This window comes from Hippopotamus amphibius, chromosome 1 (genome assembly GCF_030028045.1).
Source record: "Hippopotamus amphibius kiboko isolate mHipAmp2 chromosome 1, mHipAmp2.hap2, whole genome shotgun sequence".
NCBI classification, from domain to species: Eukaryota; Metazoa; Chordata; class Mammalia; order Artiodactyla; family Hippopotamidae; genus Hippopotamus; species Hippopotamus amphibius.
Window position 1 is genome coordinate 162,032,646 of NC_080186.1, and position 20,277 is coordinate 162,052,922.

Consider the following 20,277-nt stretch of genomic DNA (forward strand, 5'->3'; position numbering starts at 1 on the left):
GCTTGTTTCATTTCTAATCTTAAAAGGTAAGGAGAACTAAATATGGTCAGTACAGAAATAAGAGACCTCCCAAGAAAAAACCCAGGTACAGGAAGTATAGGTGATTTAAAGATGTGAAACTCCCCAAGGTAGCAGTCATCAACATTCACTTAATGCTCAGGGCTATAGCACCTCTAGAACTCAAAACAGGTGAAAATGAAAACAAGATCTTGCTTACATAGATTTCTGTAAACATAGATTCTTTCACAAGAATAGCCCAATCACCTGGAAAATTTAAATTCTGAATACGATCCTCCAAGATGTGATTCCTCCAAGACATGAAAATAATGAAATTATTTTCATTTTCTTTCTTAAATTACTATTTTACCTCAAAAATTGTTAGATAAGAATTTGCAAAGCATTTACGTATGATCTCATAAAACAGTAAATGATGTACATAAATGTCCTTGATGAAACAATTTTATAATCACAATTACATACAGAGATTATTAAGTCTTAAATTGTTTGCTACATAATTCTACTAGGAGGCACTGCTCAGTTAACTTCTATACATTTGATCACCCATACACCTAAGCTCTGTTAGTTTAAAATATTAAACTTTATTTACGTAAAAACCGGACAACACTCAATAGTTACAAGTCTATTATGGGACCAATTCCACCAATGACAGATTAAAGTAAGGAAACACTGGATGAAGACAGTGGTAGAAGTAGTATAAAAAAAAAGTTGCAGGCAAGACTTAGTTAGATTTTACAAAAAGATGTAACAAAGTTAAAAAGACACAGAAATGCTATCAGAGGTGACTGGAATTACAGAAGATGTTTTTGCACATCAAGAAAGATGAATTTGAGAAAAGACACCAAAGAAACTAGTTCTAGATGAGATTCATTATGTAAACTACTCAGGCCTTAAGATTAATAAAATAAAGACAAGAGTAAGTGGACAACATTGGATGAAAGTTTCTTCGATATGACTTTTAAATGCCATACAGAATGGCAGTTGGAATACTGTAAAACATAGGTAGGACCCTCTAAATTTTCATGTATACTTTGAGGGGAAAAAAAAAAATCAAAACCTTTAAGAGGGTTTTTTGAAATCAAAATTTCCAAGTATCAAGGTTACTATTAATTGCAGCTTTGCCCTTCATTTGGGAGCCAAAGCTCTGTATTACTGAAAAGCCAGTCGTTTGAAAGAATTATTCTTTTCCCTTAGGGAAATTATACAGCGGCATTATAACCATGTGTAAATTATTAAATCGATCATATTTTTAAGGAAATGACTTCTGCATTACAGAGATCTCAATTATTTTTCTTTGTAGCACATATGAAAATGGATCTGCAAAAAGGAAAGGTTGAGAAGTAAAGGTAAAAGATGATAACCTTAAGACAAAACAGAAAATGGATGTCAGAAAAACTAAGAAAAAGGGCAAGACAAACCATGTAAATCCCATGACAACTTGTAATTTCTTAAGAATAACTTTAATATTTTGTGACTCAGTTTCAACTTAAAATGCTCAGTTTCAACTTAAAATGCAGTCCCACACAAAGACATGAGAGCAACATTACTGAAAAAGAACTTTAGTCAGACTTTTGATTGAAACAAAGTTCTTACAAATCTTTTATTAGAACAAAGAAATTAAGAGAAATCAGACAAGACAGCACTGGTGCAAGAACATTTATAAAAAAGTTCCTTTAGTATCACTGGTCAATGGTGAACATAAGATGAATAAGTCACTTTAAAAGGCTCCTTTAAGCAAGACCTACTGCCTATGAAAGTTTAGCACAATACCGAGAGATTTACTGTTACTAAAGATTTTTTTAAAAAAGATTAGCTTCTTTTACTATATGTTTTCCCCCATCGTTATAAAGTTGCCTTTTCATAGAGGTTAATAAAGTTTGAAAATAGTTCCTCTGAGATAACCACTCTAGAATGTTATGTCAAAATCCAATTTACCCATTTAAATTCTTTATATAGTAAGTTCTAAATGCCCATTAATGCAGAATCTTTCACTTCCAAAAAAGTACCTCCAGTCCCCCCCCCCCCCCCCACCAAAGTCAGGAAACATTAGAAAAATGACTAAATTAGGCTTCACAAATGCCATTTAACTACAATCATATTCAAACTCTCAATGAACAGACTTAAAGATCATTTTTAGAGACAATTCCAAATGATGAACCTGGAACTTAAACCTAGTTCATGATATAAGTGCTACTAAAGATGTTAGCTTCACATTCGACATCTGGACAAATATCTGTATGTATGGTTAAGAAATAAGCTTCTATTAATAATATCCAACCCCCACATTCCATGAATAGCTCTCTGATACCCTTTACTGGATTTATTTTCTTCAACAATTAAAAGAAATGGAATACTAAAATATTTCAGAAAACAAATCAAAGCTTAACACACTGAGAAACTTCATGGAAAACAGAAACAAATAGTTGTTCCATATCTAGATTTCCTATGTAAAATAAAGATTACCTATTACAAATTCATTCTTTCAGAGGGTTATTTAGCAGGAAGTGAAAGGAGCATAAGCTGACTTTAGTTCTTTAAAAGATATTATAAAAAAAAACTTCAGCTTAACTTAAAAATGCTGTTTTAGAGGTATCTAATACCATCATATGGATCTTTAACTTTGTTTTTAATTGCATGAAATAACTATGTTTTAAAAACAACTAATTTTGAGATGGTACAATCATAAAGCCTTGTAGAAATACTCAGGAAAGAAATATCCACGTTGACATTCTAACGACCTTTTAAACCTCACATAAAAATTTAACACACAACAGCTAGAAAACAATAGTTTCTTATACTATTTTCCTCTTCTGAATTAAAAACACAAAAGGGTGCAAGAAATTTTCAGATTTTCCATGTTCTATCAAGGTCAAACACCCTTGTGATTTAACTTATTCATGTGAAAATATGCCAAACATACCTAGCAACCAGCAATATACTAATACAGTAAAAATGTCCTAATCATGTAACCAACAAATGGCAGGGATAGTTCACTATTAGTAATTTTAAAAAGCATCATTTGGAAAGGTAGCTGCCTAAGTTTTGTCATCAATCATACAAAAGCAGTGACTATTCTAGTCAGAACTTTTAAATCAAGCACTTGACTCATTTCTAATAAAGTAGAGGGTTAGGTTAATTATTCCTTATTTTAAAGTTATTCCTTATTTTAAAATTACTTCTCATTTATTAACTTTATAATGGCTTTATAAATAACTTACCAACACAGTTTCAACTTTAGAGTGTTAATTTTCATTTTAACGTTACCTTACATCACTATATCTTTTCCCAATATATTTTTATAACTTGTATTTCATTTAAGGGTTTGATTTTTAAAAAAGATTATGTTATCTGAGGAATTATTCAATTTTATATGTTGAGCTTCAGCCACTTTAAAACCTTATATTTTTGTCTGTGTTCTTCAGCGCCATAATCTCACTTCAGCACGGCATGCCTTTGAGTGACTTAGGTTTTTTTGAAAAAATAAACTACTAATTAATTTAAATAGTAAAACCCTTAGGAAATACAGTCCCAGATCTATTTTTTAAAATTGAAGTATAGTTGCTTTATAATACTATATTAGTTTCAGATGTATAGCATAGCAATTCACTATTTTTGCATACTATACTCCACTATAAATTATTACAAGATAACAGCTATTATTCTCTGTGCTATACAGTATATCCTTGTTGCTTATCCAGATCTATTAATTTCAGTTTTGTATAAAGCTATATGTGCCTCATCACACAATAAAAAAAGATAAAACTGTAAAGTGTAGTGCCCAGGAAGGCTGAAAACCAAGAATGAATATTTTTAAATGCTTTAAGACCAATGGTGTTAATCCATATTACAGACCTGGATTCAACTTCTAGCCCACTTCTTGATCCTTAAGCTAACAGTACTTTCAGCTGCTAAAATAGAAATGTTCATGGTAATCTATAGGAAGGATTCCTATTATTCAGACTTGGAACATATTTCTTCCTAGGTTTAAATTTTTTTCCTAGTGACTATCAATAAGACAATATTTTCAGATCAAAGCAATAGATAAAATTGACTAAGTAAATTGTACTACAGGAAAGAAAGTTATTCCACTTAACTGATAATTCTGACTTGATCTGACCTATGACACTAACTTGGCTAACTCTCCTCTCAATTTCTAAAAGCAAAATTTGTGGTTTTCCTCAAGGCACCATTCCGCATCCTTAAGATTTTCCCCACCACTCACAACTTTATGGTCTACTCTCTTGGTTTCCACAAACATTTGTACAACTCTGACTTGATATAAAATGAAATTTTTAGAGCCCAAATGCCTGGATTTGAATTCGAGTTCTACAACAAAATAGCTGTGTGACCTTGGGCAAATTACCTAACATCTCTGTGTGTTACTTCATATGTAAAATGGGAATAAAAATAACATCCATTTCACAGGGCCTGTCACATGGTAAGCACCATAGTGACCATCTACTTTATGCAATCTGATCTTCACAACCAATGAGAAAACAACCTAGAAGTAAAAGGACTGACCCAGAGACATACACACCTTTCACTTGCGCTGCACTATTTCATGTATCAACTATAATGTCTCATCCATTTCTATTCAAAGTCAGATTTAAAATGAACTTTGTTATGGAACCAGAACTCAGCTTCAGAAGACCAGATTTAAAGAATGGCAGTAACCTAGACAAGTAAGATTGAAGAAGAGAAGCGGATTCTAGTGAAAGTAAACAAATTAAACCTCTTCCTCCTTCATTCTCTATTTCCAATCTACCTTTAAATTACCTTCTCATCCTTCAGAAATGCAGTCCATACCTCTCATCTCCTCTGCCATAACATTACTGGAGATACGTTGTCCTCTTGCCTTTCAGATGGTGTCCCTGTATTGTATCCATGGTCGCAGATTTCAATATAAGCCTCCTAAAATAGCACTCATTATTTTACTCTCTCTTCAAAAACATACTACCCCCCACTACTCACCACATGACGCCCACTTTTCATATATGTTGCTTGCATCCTACTTCTCTAAACCTATTTTCTACCATATGCCAACACCTTAATAGAAAGTTCACTTATGGACTTGCCTGGTGGCACAGTGGTTAAAAATCTGCCTGCCAAAGCAGGGGACATGGGTTCAATCCCTGGGCCAGGAAGATCCCACGTGGCATGGAGCAACTAAGCCCGTGTGCCACAACTACTGAAGCCCACATGCCTAGAGCCCGTGCTCCGCAACAAGAAGCCCACGCACCACAATAAAGAGTAGCCCTTGCTCGCTGCAACCAGAGAAAAGCCCGTGCGCAGCAACGAAGACCCAAGGCAACCAATAAACAAATTCATTAAAAAAAAAAAAGTTCATTTTATGAGCAGTTATAGAGACTGCTTAGTACTTGTTCAAATATAATTATTAACTAGAATGTGTCTCTCCTTTCTCCATTTAATACCAGTAATTCTCTTAAGGCCCAGCACCCCCCCCACCCCGTTTATATCAAGCATTACACAAACCAGTGTATGTGAACACCAAAGTTTAGAAGCATTAACAAAACCTTAGATACCTACTACCTACCAATCTCCAATGATTCCTCCTCCCCTTCTGCAGTCTCTTGTTTTTAAGTCTTACCACTTAATAGACATACACCTTTTTAAAAAGTGTTAATTCTGCATTTCTGAATTTCACACAAATTGGCTTAATATGTATGTATTGGTCTTACTTGTTTTCTGATTTACACCTGAATTAAACCTCCATTTTCACTGCAATATAGATACCATTATGGCATATGTACCTATCTATTTTGCAGATGATGAACATTTAGACTGTTTCCATTTCCTGTCATTACCAAGAATGCTGTTATGAATATTTCTTGGTCTCCTGATGCTTAAGTGTAAAATTCCCTCCTCCACTGCGCTTTCCCAAAATATCATAACCCACACAAGCAGACACAGCTAAGCATTAAAACTGTTCTGTTGTTTCACATCTTTTCACAGCAAGAATATTTTATTTTATTTTTTGATGTGGACCATTTTTAAAGCCTGTACTGAATTTGTTACAATATTTCTTCTGTTTTATGTTTTGGTTTTTTGGCCCCAGAGGCATGTGCGATCTTAGCTCCCCCACCAGGGATCAAACCCACCCCCCTTGCACTGGAAGGTGAAGTCTTAACCACTGGATCACCAGGGAAGTCCCAAGAATATTTTAAGTACAAATGTTTGTATTTCCTTGCTATTACTGTTCCTTTCCCAACTACTGTGAGAGTCAAGTGTTCAAACACTTGAGTTTAAACTTTCACATATGGTATAAGCTCTTCTCCTATCAGTGACTACACCAAAAGGAGATCTTTAATATCCTAGTAATTCCCAGAGAAAAAAAAACTATACAAATCACCTTTAAAGACCAGAAAGTTAATGAAGTCATTAACAATCTATGATACTACAAAGATCCTACTGAGACTCTAGTATCAAAAGATTACTTTCCATACTTGCATTTACTGCCCACTATGACATCTACTATAGGCATTTCCCCCCTCTTTGCTCTTCTTATCTAGCAGCATATCCAAAAGCAACAGTAGGGAAGACCTATCATCCCACCTACCATGTGAACTCTGTTTTCCTACTAATCCGTTTCTGCCCTAAGACAGCTACCAACAACCACAGGCTATTGGTACTCTACAAAAGAAAGGCGGAGGGCTGCCATTTAAAAAGCTTTCCAGAAAAAAAGCAGCCTTAAACTTTGGAATAGTTTTTAATATCTTTAAATAATTAAAAATTCTAAGTTAAAAAATTTTTAATTAAAAAGAATTACATCTAAGCTCTCATTGATACTTCATGTAAATTTTAATTTCAGAAACTTCTGGGCCTTTTTGATACAGGCATCTAGGGCTTGACCTACAACTAGAAAATCACATGGAGGCTCTGACAGATCAAAGGTACCGCATCCATTCAGGCCTGCCACAGTAATAAATTATATTCAGGTGAGGAAAGATAACAGCATTTATCATATAACTTCTATTGTATTACAGTTTATATTTAAGCTTACAGTCAATATGATCTGCAATAAGTCAAAAGCTAAAGTACCTTAAAAAGCTACATATCCACAGTCCTCTCAATCCACTGGCTTCTCTCTGCTCTACCTTTATCCACTAAACAGCTTTTCTACCTTGATAAACCTTTTATCAAGCATTTCAGAACCCTTGATCCTAATGATACAATGAGAAGATCCACTACATAGCTAGGAATTTTAAATTAAAACAATTTGCTGGACAGTGTTAACCTTGGAATAACCACATACATAAAGTTGCAAAACTACACTGCCTACAACCCTTCCACCTCACCCACAATGAATTTAGTATTGTCCGTCCCAAACCTTAATTCAGTCAAGTATACTTAGAACCTGTTGCCGCATGTATGGTACAATTTTAATGCAATCCTAATTAAAAGCGGTATATAAAACCAAAGCATGGACTTCTAATTAGAAGATTTGTTAAGAACAGCACCTAACAGACCATTACCCAGTTCTCTGGCTTTGATCATTTAAAAACAGCTGCAGTTTATGATGTGGCTGCAGTTCATATGGTAATCTAATTGTTACTGCTAATAATTTTATGTAAGAATGTCTTCAGATTCCTATGTTTGTATACATATAGTAACAAGAGTATGTTACACAACCACTTCTTTTTGTCACTTTTGAACACCCCGCACTTCAGATTTCAGGAAGCTGGCTCACTTCTACCTACCGCAATTCCCCTCAAAAGTACATGAAATCCTAAACAATTTTAAAAATCCATGAGATTCTGGTTCTTTCAGCAGTTCTAGCATTCACAAAAAAAAAGTTTCATTTTTCCTCATTACAAAAGTAAGTGTAAAGTTTTGTGGAAATTTCAGAAAAAAACAGAAGGAAACACAAATGACCCATAATGCTAACATCTAGAACCAACATTTTGGGGTGTATCTCTATTTTTATACTTATTTACATGTCCCTTCAAACAACAACAAAACCATCAAATTAGGTATCAGCGGAGTTTTATTACACTTTTATTAAACTTTCTATAGTGGAATTAGTACTATATTCCACTATAATTTTCCCATCATTACTCTCTTAAAACTTTTAAATAGCTGTATAGATTACCACTTGAAGGCCACACTATAATTAGCACATCTCCAAATGCTGAATCTCTTGGATTTTTAATATGCTTAATAACCAACATTAACATTTAGGTACACAAATCTTTGACACCCTATTCCTTTATTTACAGGATAAATTCCTGTAGTACAGTTCTTCCGGTTTTAAGCCTATTTATTATAATGTGCAGAGCCTGAATCAAGTATCCTATCAAAATGCAAGCGTTCTAGAACACACTGGCATCACTGCCATTGGTTAACTACAAAACCACTTCCTTGGGGTTTCTCTCTTCTATAAAATTAGGAATTTGAACTATTATTTCTAAAATAATGTAAGATTTTCTTTGCATTTTTCAGTTGTTAAAATTTGTTTACATATCACTGACTTGTAATATTTGGCGTTTACACTTTCCTAAAAGCATTAGTAAAATTAGTATGTTTAAAGCTCCTCTAACATACACAATGTTAAGGTCAAGGGTGGTTAAACCCTTCTGAATTAATTAGTTCAAAATCCGACGTAAAAGCAACTCCACTTACACACAGCTGAGGAGGGAGATATGTAAACATAATGTGCAAACTTCCTCTCTGAGTAAAAGTATACACTAACTTTATCAACATATAACGTGGAAAGGAAGAAATCTCAATTTAAGGCACTTTCACCCCAAACGCTTCTGGCTAACGATTTCTTTTCCAAATCTTATTTACATAACCAACCAGAACCTTCGTGTAGTAATTCAATCGTGTTTAAGTTCATTGGAAAAGTCACATAGTGTTTTTCCAACAAAAATCTGTCCTCCCCGCCTTTTTTGATTTCCAAAACAACACTAACGTTAAACAATGATGTCGACAGACTCCGTAGATGACTGAGCCATTTAGTTTTTAAAAGGAAATTTTATTTTGAACATGTATGAAAATAGCCTAAAATATATTTTTTTCCCGCAGAGTACAACTGTTTCAAATTTCTGGGAGAAAACTGTTTTGTCGGCTATCTAAAAATCTTAAACCAAGCTCTGTTCAACACGCGGAACGCAGCATCAATGCAAAAATCTCATGACTACGACCTGGGAAATTAACGACTCGCACGCTATTCCAGCGCGCTTGAAAGTCTAGAATTTCGGAATCGCCATAACCGTTCTAGAAATATCTGGCTGGAAAACTGTAACTGATCCAATAGGACTATCCCACAAAATAGGGCCACAGAGCAGGATAAACACCTAAGAGATACTGCTCCACCGTATATGGGAAAAGTCCCTGTAGAACACAAAACATGGCACAGCGCCTGCAACGAAAAGAACAACGATGCCGCGACTACACCAGGGTACTCTAAACCCTTTGTCTGGAAACCGGAAGGTCCCCACACCACACCATCCTCTCTAAAGAAGCCTAGACTGACAGTATTTTAATAAAGAGAAAAAGGAATGTGGGGTGACTCTCTAAACAAGAACAAATTTCTTGTCTCGCAGCGTACTGCACAAGGCTTTATCTACGACGCAATACGACAAACAAACGTTAACGTTTCATTTTTCGGCCATTTTTACACGATGGCGGGTGGGGGGAATTGTTTCTGAGGTCCGGCTAAAATCGCGCGCGCCAGTGTGTGGGCGGGGGACAGGGGAGTCTTAAGGGGCGCTATTGAAACGATGGGCGAGTAAAGAAGCGAAGGCCGCGACACCAAGAAAGAAACGCTGCTCCAACGGCTAAGCTTTTCAGCGTCTCCTCCATTTTGGGGCACATTTTCAGGCGCAAAAGGGGAAAAAAAGCAAATATATCTGGGCCTGGCGCTATCTTAACTGTCCTCCCCAAACGGCAGGCCCCCTATGGTTAGTCGGTCCCTCAGGCCTCGAGCGCTCCTCCCTTCCCCTCAGCGCTGCAGTCCGCGTGTAACGGGTTCGTCGTCCCGCCCCCGCCCACAGCAAGTCCAGAACTCAAGAAGCTCGGCCGATCGGCTGCTCTCGGCGCCCCCCGACTATCCCGTCGCACCCTGGGCCCTTGGCTGGCCGTGTGACTCCCTCCGGGACCGCTCACCTCCGCCGCCCGAGAAGGCTGGTTGCGCCGCCGCTGCGCTCCTAACATGGCGGCCGCCGATCAGGCGGCTCACATACGCAGCGCGGAGGGAGGCAGAGCGGGAGAGCGGGAGCGAGCAAGAAAGGCGCGCCGCCGGCTCCCCGTGGCCCCTGTCGCCGTCGCTGCCTCCTCCCGGCGGACACGGAGAGCCCCCGGCCACCCCACCCCGATTCTTACCCGCTTCACGCCTACCTTAAGGAAAGGGAGAGGGAAAAAGAGAGATACCTCTCTCCAAGCGAGCGAGACGCGGAGGCTCCCACAATCCCCCGCAGCAACGGCGCTGGTAAGAGGTGGCAGCAGCGGCTGCAGCCCAAGAACAAACCCACTCTCGCGAGAGCTCGCCCCCACCCTTCCTCCGTCCCGTTTCCGCGAGCACCAGGCCCCTCCCCCTACTCAGCGCGCGCACGTCGCTCGCGCCCTGTGTTGGTCGTTGTTCTCTAATCATGTAGTCGGCCTATGGCGGGAAATGGAGCGCCACAGCTCACGAGTTCGAATCCAATTTCCTACAAAGGATTTTTCCCGGCTACCCCCATATTGCTTGGTGCAAAAGTTAAATAAGGGTATGTGTTAGAAGTGAGTCGCAGGAGCCGCTGGCTTAGACTCAATTTCTGTCCTCTGGTATTTTCTGACAATTCGCCAGAGTGGTAGTTAGGGTCAGGAAGTGGGAGCAAATACCATTTTGGGTGGTTTTTAATTTCTGAAATTTCATGCAGAGGGTCACAGGAAGATAGCGAAAACCCATTCCGTTGAAAAGACCGCCGCCGCCATTTGGTGAACTTGAACGTAGAGCACTCTTCAAGTACCTCACGAGGAAAGGATAGTGTGAAAATCCTGAGAAATTATAGATAATGCCGGAGGAAAGGGCCATTTCCCTGGGGTTTCAAGTTTAAATGCAGAGGGACAGGCAGTCACCTGAGGTAAATTAGTGAATACAAGTCAGATAAATAGCCCTCAAAAAATTTAAATCTTGAGTATGCTAAATAAGATTTGCATCTTTGTAAAATCATTCTGGGTCCACTGTGAAAATGGTGGAAGGGGCAAAGATGGAGAAAAGCAGAGACCTGTAGAAAACTGAAGAGATCATTTAAGACAAAAGCAAATCTTACTAACTTGATTGGATATGGAAGATGGATAAGTATCATGAATGAATGACAACTCAGTGCTATTAAAGAGAATCTCAGGGGAAAAGGGTGTGGGCTGTTGGCAAATTTGAGTTAATAAATAAATGAAGGAATGGGAGTTTTAAGAAGACCTGGAGATAGTAGGGTAAAAAGAGAGGCCTTAGGACCAAGCCTTGAGAAACTAATCAGGTAGAGCTGAGTGCCAAGAGACCAAGTGAGTAGAGATTGGGAAAAAAAAAAGCAAAGAGGTGGGAGGCACAGAAATTGGACTGCCTTGACATCCAAAGCACTTAAAGGATGAAATGATCAATAGGGTCAAATGCTACCAAGAGGTCAAGACTAGGACTAAAAACATCTACAAAAGATTTAGCAACGTGGACTTCCAATTAAGTGGGAGAGGAAGTCAGATGGAAGGTGCTGAATATATGGAAAGCTGTAAGATGGAAACTACCAAATGCAGAAAAAGTGGCTATGAAGAAAGGAGAAAGCAGGGTTGGGGAAGACTTTTCTTTTACTAGGGGAGAATTTGGGGCACAATTAAAATGTTTGCAGAATAGTTATCTTAGCAAAGGATTGATTGGAAAAAAAAAAAGGACAAGAAGGGATAATTCACATTGGACCCTACTCAAAGGATGGGATCTGAAGGCTTTACTGTAACAGGAGGTATGGAGAGGATGCTGAATTTTCATTAGGAATTATAGTCAGGTGACTTCAATTTTCTGTGACTAAGCCATCTGTGGAAAGGGCTAGAGTTGCATGAAGGAAAATTTTAAAATAGCCATTGTGAAGAGTGAAACTGTAATCCCACATCTCCATTATGTTGCATGATTTTCTACAGGCCTTGAGAAGGCATTTTGTAGAATATCAAGAACTGGGACTCCCCTGAATAAGTAAGGCTTAAGTCACTAGTTAACTTTAGAATGAAATTTGAGGGGTATCCTAAATGTTCAGTGAATCTTGGGTCCTCCTTCACCTGAAACCAGATCTGCTTTCTACTCTGTTAAGTCTTTGATTCCAGCTGATTTCGGATAAGACCTCACTATGTCCTCCCTAGATCTTAGATGAAAAAAAGAAGCTTTGCTTTTCTGGAGACAGAAACATGAATGCATGCTTAGTTCAGATATGCACTTACCATGCTTTCGTACAGGCTGTTAATGCAATCTGGTGATCATACAAAGAAGGAAAGGCAAACTTTTTCAGTTGAGTAATTATTTATTAAGGATCTGCTTAGTGGGTCAACAGCAAAAAGACACATTGGAAACCAAATACATACAAGATTTCAGTCATCAAATGCCTATTTCATGAAGGTCACTGTACAAGGGTGGGTATATAATGATGGATAAGACAAATTACCAGCTCCTGAGGATCCCAGTCTGATGAAAGTTGGACAAGGAGTCTGGCCTCAAAGTGAGCCTGGCTATGAGGAGAGATGGATGAAGAGCTCTATTCACACTTGGGTTTCTTGGGAGTGGGTGTGGTATGCCAGGGATGGTAAAGAGGCAACAAAGCAAGAATTTCTGCTGAGACTTTCAAAGGTCTAAGTGACAAGTTTGGAATAAGGCTTTAAACACCAGGATACAGTCTACATTCGAACTAATAATGAATACCTTTTAAAGTTTTGAGCAGGAGTCATACTGATTGAGGACATATATTTTGACACCACACAATCACTAAGCAGCTGACAATGCATTATAATTTTGAGAGTAAAGTACCATTACCCCTGTTTTACATAAGAGATTAAGAAGCTTGCCAATGGACTTCCTAGGTGGCGCAGTGGTTAAGAATCTGCCTGCCAATTCAGGGAACAGAGGTTTGATCCCTGTTCCAGGAAGATTCCACATGCCATGGAGCAACTAAGCCCGTGTGCCAAAAAAAAAAAAAAAAGAAGCTTGCCAAAGGTCATATAGCTAAAGAGGGACAAAGCCAGGATTTGAACTCAGTTCTAAACAAATCCAAACCCAGAGCTTTTAAACATTGTTTTGGAGTGCCTTCAGCAAAGCCGTGGTCTCACAATGTCCTAAAAGTCCACCATGTACTTTTTAAATAGATTTAATGCCCTGGAAGCAGGTCATTTCAATACTTCAGGCTATTTAAAAAGAGAAAACTGTTAACCAGTGGCTCTTTTAGAGTGGTAAGGCAGGGGAAATGGGCTTTAAAAAGGGTTTTGGGAAATTCCCTGGTAGTCCAATGGTTAGAACTCCATGCTTCCATTGCAGGGGTCCTGGATTCGACCCCTGGTCAGGGAGACTCCACAAGCCATGCAGCAGTGCAGCCAAAAATAAATAAATAAATAGATAAATAAATAAAATTTTTAAAGTTTCTGAATACGGTATACAGATAATAAAATTCAAAGCACAGAACAAAGAGTTTTCCCCAACCACTTTATTTCCTTACATAAAGGAAACCACTATCAACCATTTGTGTATTTTAAGGATATCCTATAAATATATAAACATCTTATACATATATACATATATGCTTGCAGTGAATTTAAGATTGCCACAAATTCTTTTCCACACTTAGAAAATAGTAGAATCAAGATCCTGAACATGACATGGTGTGGCCAAAACCCGAAAGTTTATGTACATAATACCCCATACATGTCAAAGTCTATGTGCAGTTTAAGATAAACACCTAGACCTATGCTGGCGCTGTACAATAGCCATAAGCTACACTCACTTTCTCAATCTTACTATCTATAGTTAACTAGTAGACAGCTTGGAAAAAATTTCTGTCATTGCAGAACTTTTTATTATATAGTGCTGTTCTAGAGCAGCAAGATTTCTGTAGTGTCAAATGATATTTTAGGCTTCAAGGCCCATAGTCTGTGGCTGCTTTTGCACAATGCAGAGTATTTCTGACAACTGGTCAATAAATGAGCATGACTATATTATAATAAATATAAATACTGGAATTAATTTTAATTGGAATTAATTATTCTGAACAAAGGAGTGCCTGTTCCCCTACTCCTTTGATAACTTACCAAATTCTATTTGTAAATCTGATTGCTAGAAAAACAGAATTTTAACTATGGATTTTACTGGCATTAACTAGGTTAAGCATCATTTTTTAACCGTTTATATCTTTTGCCATTACCTATAGGTTGTTGAGATTTTACCTCTTAATTTATAGGGACTGTATTAAAAAATTAACAACATATTTTATCAGTTGTTTGTTTTTCCATATAGATTTTTTAAAAATCTAGACATCATCCATTCTTTTTAAATATTTTTCATTTTGTTTTTTCACTCAATGAACTATTTTCAGTTGACACCCATAGCATTTAAGTAAACTTACTATCTACAATTGATTTTTACCTCTTTCCCTATTTATACATTTTCTTCTCCTACCTGTCTTTGATAGTACCACTGAACAAGGCTTTCTGTATTAATTGGAACAGTTCTAGGTTTCCCCTGTTAAGCATCACATGGGCTTTTGGAGTAAAGATACATTTTACCATGTTTGGAATCCTGACTCTCAGCAATTTTAGCAAATGCCATTTTAGCATGTTGGGATATTATGTAACTTTTATTGAGATCAATTAATTGCAAATATTCTTGATGTATTCTTAAAATAATCTAGGAATGATGTTATATTATTATATAATGATTTGTTTATAGTGTCTCTACTTAAGTCTTTATGCCCCTAATTTGGCAAGTATATTCCACTATATGTATATATATTCCACTCCCATCCTCTAAAAACATAAATCCTTGAGGAATTTTTAATGTCTTGAATTCTTATTCTGACCCTCTCATTGAGCCCATAGTTTAGTAGCACAGCCACGGGAGAATTTTAATAAAATGTGATAAACCCTACCAAAGGGCAAGACTTGCGGTGGAGATGTGTGACATCTTTCAGGGACTACTGAAACGTTTCTCTTCTTGCTTCTAGTCTCTTACACATACAAATGCCACATACCTTGTTTCAGGCCATCGGCATCTTGGCCACTGTTGCTGTATCTTGAGGAGGCTTCCTTTTACCCTTAACAAACAAGGAACATATACAGATATTGCTTTTAAAAGGAGTCTTCATAGGGGACTTCCCTGGCAGTCCAGTGGTTAAGACTGCGCTTCCAATGAAGGGGGCACAGGTTGATCCCTGTTCAGGGAACTAAGATCCCACATACCATGCAGTGTGGCCAAAAATAAATAAACAAACAAGTAAATAAATAAAATGAGTATCCATATACTTCATTTTTCCTCTCATAGCACCCATGAGTCTCTGTTAGACTGAATGAGGTTGATGATTGAAGCTACTTATGAGAATTAATTGGAAGGGAACTATACATGAAAGCCCCAAACCAATCACTAGCTTTGACGTCAGATTCAGTGACCACCACTGTAGTTTTTGGACCAACTGCATGACCTCGGGCAAGTAACAGCACGCACCTTATAGGGCTGTTGTGAGGATTAAGAGATGTATAGAATGAATTTAGCAGTTTTGGCACATGGTCAACATGCAGTAAATACTCTTCTTCTACATCCTGCAGTGTACTTACATAAATCTCCTAAAATGACAAAACCATAGAATCAAAGATTATTCGCTTTTATAGAGCTCCAGAGTAAACATGTTAAAATTATCCATTTAAATCTGGTTATAAGTTTTATCCTAGGCACCTACTTGTCAGTGCAATGACTGCTACTAAGAGAGGTTCTACAAGTTATAATTTACAAAGATGTTTCAAAAATTTTCTTCAACATAAAGACATTTACAGATTATTTTAAAAAGTTTAAAAGGCCACACACGTTTAAGTTAAAAGATGTCTCAAATTTGAACAACAAATCCTCTGCAATTCCATTATTTTCATATAACACTTTTTGAAGCTAAATTTAGTTTCAAATAGTTAGGCACTGTTATATCTTTAGAGTCCACTAGCAAATGATTTGGAAACCTGACATCTTTGTTTCCATGATTTTTTTTTCAAAATTAAACAAAACCAAACCAGCACTCTTGTTATGCTTACTTACTGGGGTATCGTTAAAAAGTAGGATATGCCTATGGTCTAACTCTATATTGGGTACATTACGACACAATGGGTGCTCACTCAGGGAGGGTGGCTTCTCTGCAGAAGTGCTGTCTGAGCTGAGATCTCAAAGTAGACAAAGTAGAAAAAGATGGAATGAGAAAGGGAAACAGCATGTGCATAGACCTAGATGCAAAAGGATTGAAAAAAAAAAAAAACCAACATGGCCACAAAGCAATCTGAGGGTGGTAAACATGAAAGAGGGCTAGACTGGGTCTTGTTGATCATGTATCCCAAATGTCTAGCATAAAGTTCAGTTAATAAAAGCTGTAAAGCCATAAAAAGGGTATGAGTTAAATGACTAGTCTTCTGACAAGACAAGTAAATAGCATAGGTTATTACTGATTCCTTTAACTCAGCCCTGGAGATATTACACACACAAAGAAGAGGGAGGTTAGGGATCTGAGAAACTAAATATGAAGAGTCCCCTGGATGAACAGATCATGATTGGGACCTACTATACAGGGCAAGAAATGGAAGCCCAGTGTAGAAAAGAGTAGATAGACTGAGAAGTGAATAAAAAAAAAAAAAAAAAGAGTAGATAGAGTGCCATGGGAGTAGGCTGGCATAGAACTCTCCTGGGTGGACAGCATTTTGTAACCATTAGTTCCTGGAGTTCTCCTCTAGAGAATTACAGCTGAGGGGAAGGAGAGGAAGTTCTACCATCTGCCACTCTGGTGAAGTCTAGATTCTAACTCACAAGCTGTGTGCCTTAAGGACACCTCTACTTTCATTCAACTCATTAGTATACTAGGGATCTTCCCTCTACCACCAGCTGATACAAAATTCCCATACTCTACTGTGAGCTCATAGGGTAAAAATAATCAGTCACTTGGGGACTACAGCATCTACTATAAAAGACAATAGGCTCAACCATTATTCTAAATGAAAGAATAAACAAAGACCATAGACTAAGACATGCTGAATATTAAAAATGGTATGTTCATAAATCATAGCAATGTTTTCTTATGTCAGTCTCCCAAGGCAATAGAAATAAAAGCAAAAATAAACAAATGGGACCTAATCAAACTTATAAGCTTTTTCACAGCAAAGGAAACCATAAACAAAATGAAAAAGACAAGCTACAGAATGGGAAAATATATTTGCAAATGATGCTATGGACAAGGGCTTAATTTCTAAAATACATAAACAGTTTATACAACTCAGTATCAAAAAAACAAACAACCCATTCAAAAATAGGCAGAAGACCTAGATAGGGACTTCCCTGGTGGCACAGTGTTTTAGAATATGCCTGCTAATTCAGGGTACATGGGTTCGACCCCTGGTCTGGGAAGATTCCACATGCCGTGGCGCAGCTAAGCGAGTATGCCACAGCTACTGAGCCCAAGTGCCACAACTACTGAAGGCCACGCGCCTAGAGCCTGTGCTCTACAACAAGAGAAGCCTGCGTACCGCAACAAAGAGTAGCCTGAGTAGTCCCCCACTCACCGCAACTGAAGAAAGCCCGCGTGCAGCAATGAAGACCCAACACAACCAATAATAAACAAATAAATTCTTAAAAAAAAAACCTAGATAAACATTTCTCTAAAGACATACAGATGACCAATATGCACATGAAGATGCTCAACATCAATCATTACAGAAATGCAAATCAAAACTACAATGAGGTATCATCTCCCACCAGTCAGAATGACCATCATTAAAAAGTCTACAAATAACAAATGCTGGACAGGGTGTGGAGAAAAGGAAACCCTCTTACACTGTTGGTGGGAATGTAAATTGGTGCAGCCACAATGGAAAACAGTATGGAGGTTCCTTAAAAAACTAGAATTGCCATATGATCCAGCAATCCTGGGCATTTATCTGGAGAAAACTTATTTGAAAAGATACAAGCACCCCAATGTTCATGGCAGCACTGTTTATAATAGCCAAGACATGGAAGCAACCTAGGTGTCCACTGACAAATGAATCTCTCTCTCACATGTGCACGCATACACACACACACATACACACACACACTGAAATACTACTCAGCCATAAAAAAAAAAGCCATTTGCAACAACATGGATGGACCCGGAGCTTATCATACTAAATCAAGCCAGAAAGTGAAAGACAAATATTATATCACTTATATGTGGAACTTAAAATGTAATACAAATGAACTTATTTACAAAACAGACTCACAGACACAGAAAACAAACTTATGGTTACCAAAGGGGAAAGGGGATGAGGGAAGAATAAATTAGGAGTTTGGGATTAGCAGATACAAACTACCATATATAAAACAGATAAACAAGGTCCTATTGCATAGCACAGGGAACTATGTATATTCAATATCCTGTAATAAACCAAAATGGAAAACAAAGAAAACCCCAAACAAAACAGAATGTTCACAGAATACAGGTGGGCAATGAACTAAGGATGCCGGTTAGCATACATGTATTTATTTCATTGTTTTATCAGCTGACAGGGCCTAGAAGCAATAACACCTCAGCATCCAGAGCACATCTAGCACCCAGATCTTGGTTCCATAATACCATTCTCCAATAAAGGAACCATGACTCCTTAGATAAATGGCTAACTCTGGGACAGGAAAGATATAAGATGAACCTGGAGCACCTTATGTGCCATAAAGTGAGAAGTGTTTAAAAACAACAACAGCACAATGATGGGGGCATATAGAAGGGACACAGGAGCCAACTGTAAGAGCTCGCAATGGCCAAAGATGGAACACTCTGAACAAAATTAAGTACTACCGGATTATTTCCCCAAAGCATAAAATGAATATCCATGAGTCCACAGTGGTATAAATAAATTTAATAAATGAGGGAAGAGACCAATTTCTTTCTATAGAATTTCAATTAACTGATGTAAACATTTCACCCTTAAGAATACCACAACTCCACACTATCATATATAAAATAGATAACTAATAAGAACCTACTGCATAGCACAGGGAACTCTACTTAATACTCTGTAATGACCTATATGGGAATAGAATCTAAGAAGCTGTCACAGTCAAGAGAAGCCTAAGGAGACATGATGACTAAATTTAATATCCTCAGTGGGATCCTGGAATAGACAAAGAACATTAGGTGAAAACTAAGGAAATGTGAATAAAGCATGAACTTTAGTCAATAATAATGTACCACTATTAGCCCATTAATTGTGACAAATGTACTATACTAATATAAGATGTTAATATTAGGAGAAATTGGGTGCAGGGTACATGTGAATCCTTTGTACTATCTTCACAACTTTTCTGTGAATCTACAACTATTCTAAATTGAAATAAATTTCAAGGTTCATTTTATCACCCCTTTCCCAGGTAATAGTTAAGTCATCCTTAAAAAGCAGTATAAAATGTTCTCACACCCCAAAGAGCTTATAATGCAGAATAAGGAGAGCCAAAGTAACAGGGGCTCCTTTGAACCAGGCCTTAGGATCCTAAATTGACAAATATATGACCTAGCAAGTTGGCTCATTAAAAGTGTTCCTAAATAACAGTAAAGAGAAAGGTGCTGCTAAGCAGACATTCTAAGTGTTTGTTAATTCAGTGAAATTGTTTTCTAAGAGAATATTGACAGGTCCATTAACTGGAGCTGTTCATAAAGCCCTAATTAAGCAACAAAGACTCACAGGAGCCATTGTCACTCTTTAAGGTTCTTAATTAGTTGCTCTTACCAGGCTGTTTTCCTTTGTGTGAATTCCTAGGCGCTGAGCCACCTTTTTGTGTCTCTTTGGGGCCTGCAGAATTTATTCCTCTGGGGTTTTATTTTCCTGATTAAAATTTGAGATATAATCCAAAATTTCAATGCAAAAGTTCATTGACAATAGTTTCTTTCAACCCTGAAAGAGAAATAAATTACTGACAAGCACCAGGGATAGCACTCAATACTTGGGGTCCCCTACCCACCCTGCCTTAATTTTCCCTCTTAATATGGTACAGGACTTGCAACTTGAGCAGAGCAATGAAAGGGGTAC

At 37.5% G+C, this 20,277-nt stretch overlaps 1 protein-coding gene across 15 annotated transcripts in view; it reads right to left on the reverse strand.

Annotated features, from left to right (window-relative positions):
• Nucleotides 1-20,277, reverse strand: part of MATR3 (matrin 3) — a 43,604-nt gene that overhangs the window by 16,992 nt on the left and 6,335 nt on the right. For 4 of the 15 annotated variants that reach the window (XM_057733908.1, XM_057733966.1, XM_057733893.1 and 1 more), the window contains exon 4: nucleotides 15,228-15,290. The exons of 1 other annotated variant lie outside the window; for it this stretch is intronic. Coding sequence is in view for 1 of the 14 variants with exons in the window: in XM_057733983.1 (XP_057589966.1) it covers nucleotides 10,147-10,194 (48 nt within the window). In the remaining 13 variants the exon portion in view is untranslated. 10 more of the 15 variants (XM_057733976.1, XM_057733903.1, XM_057733919.1 and 7 more) reach the window with 9 other exon arrangements.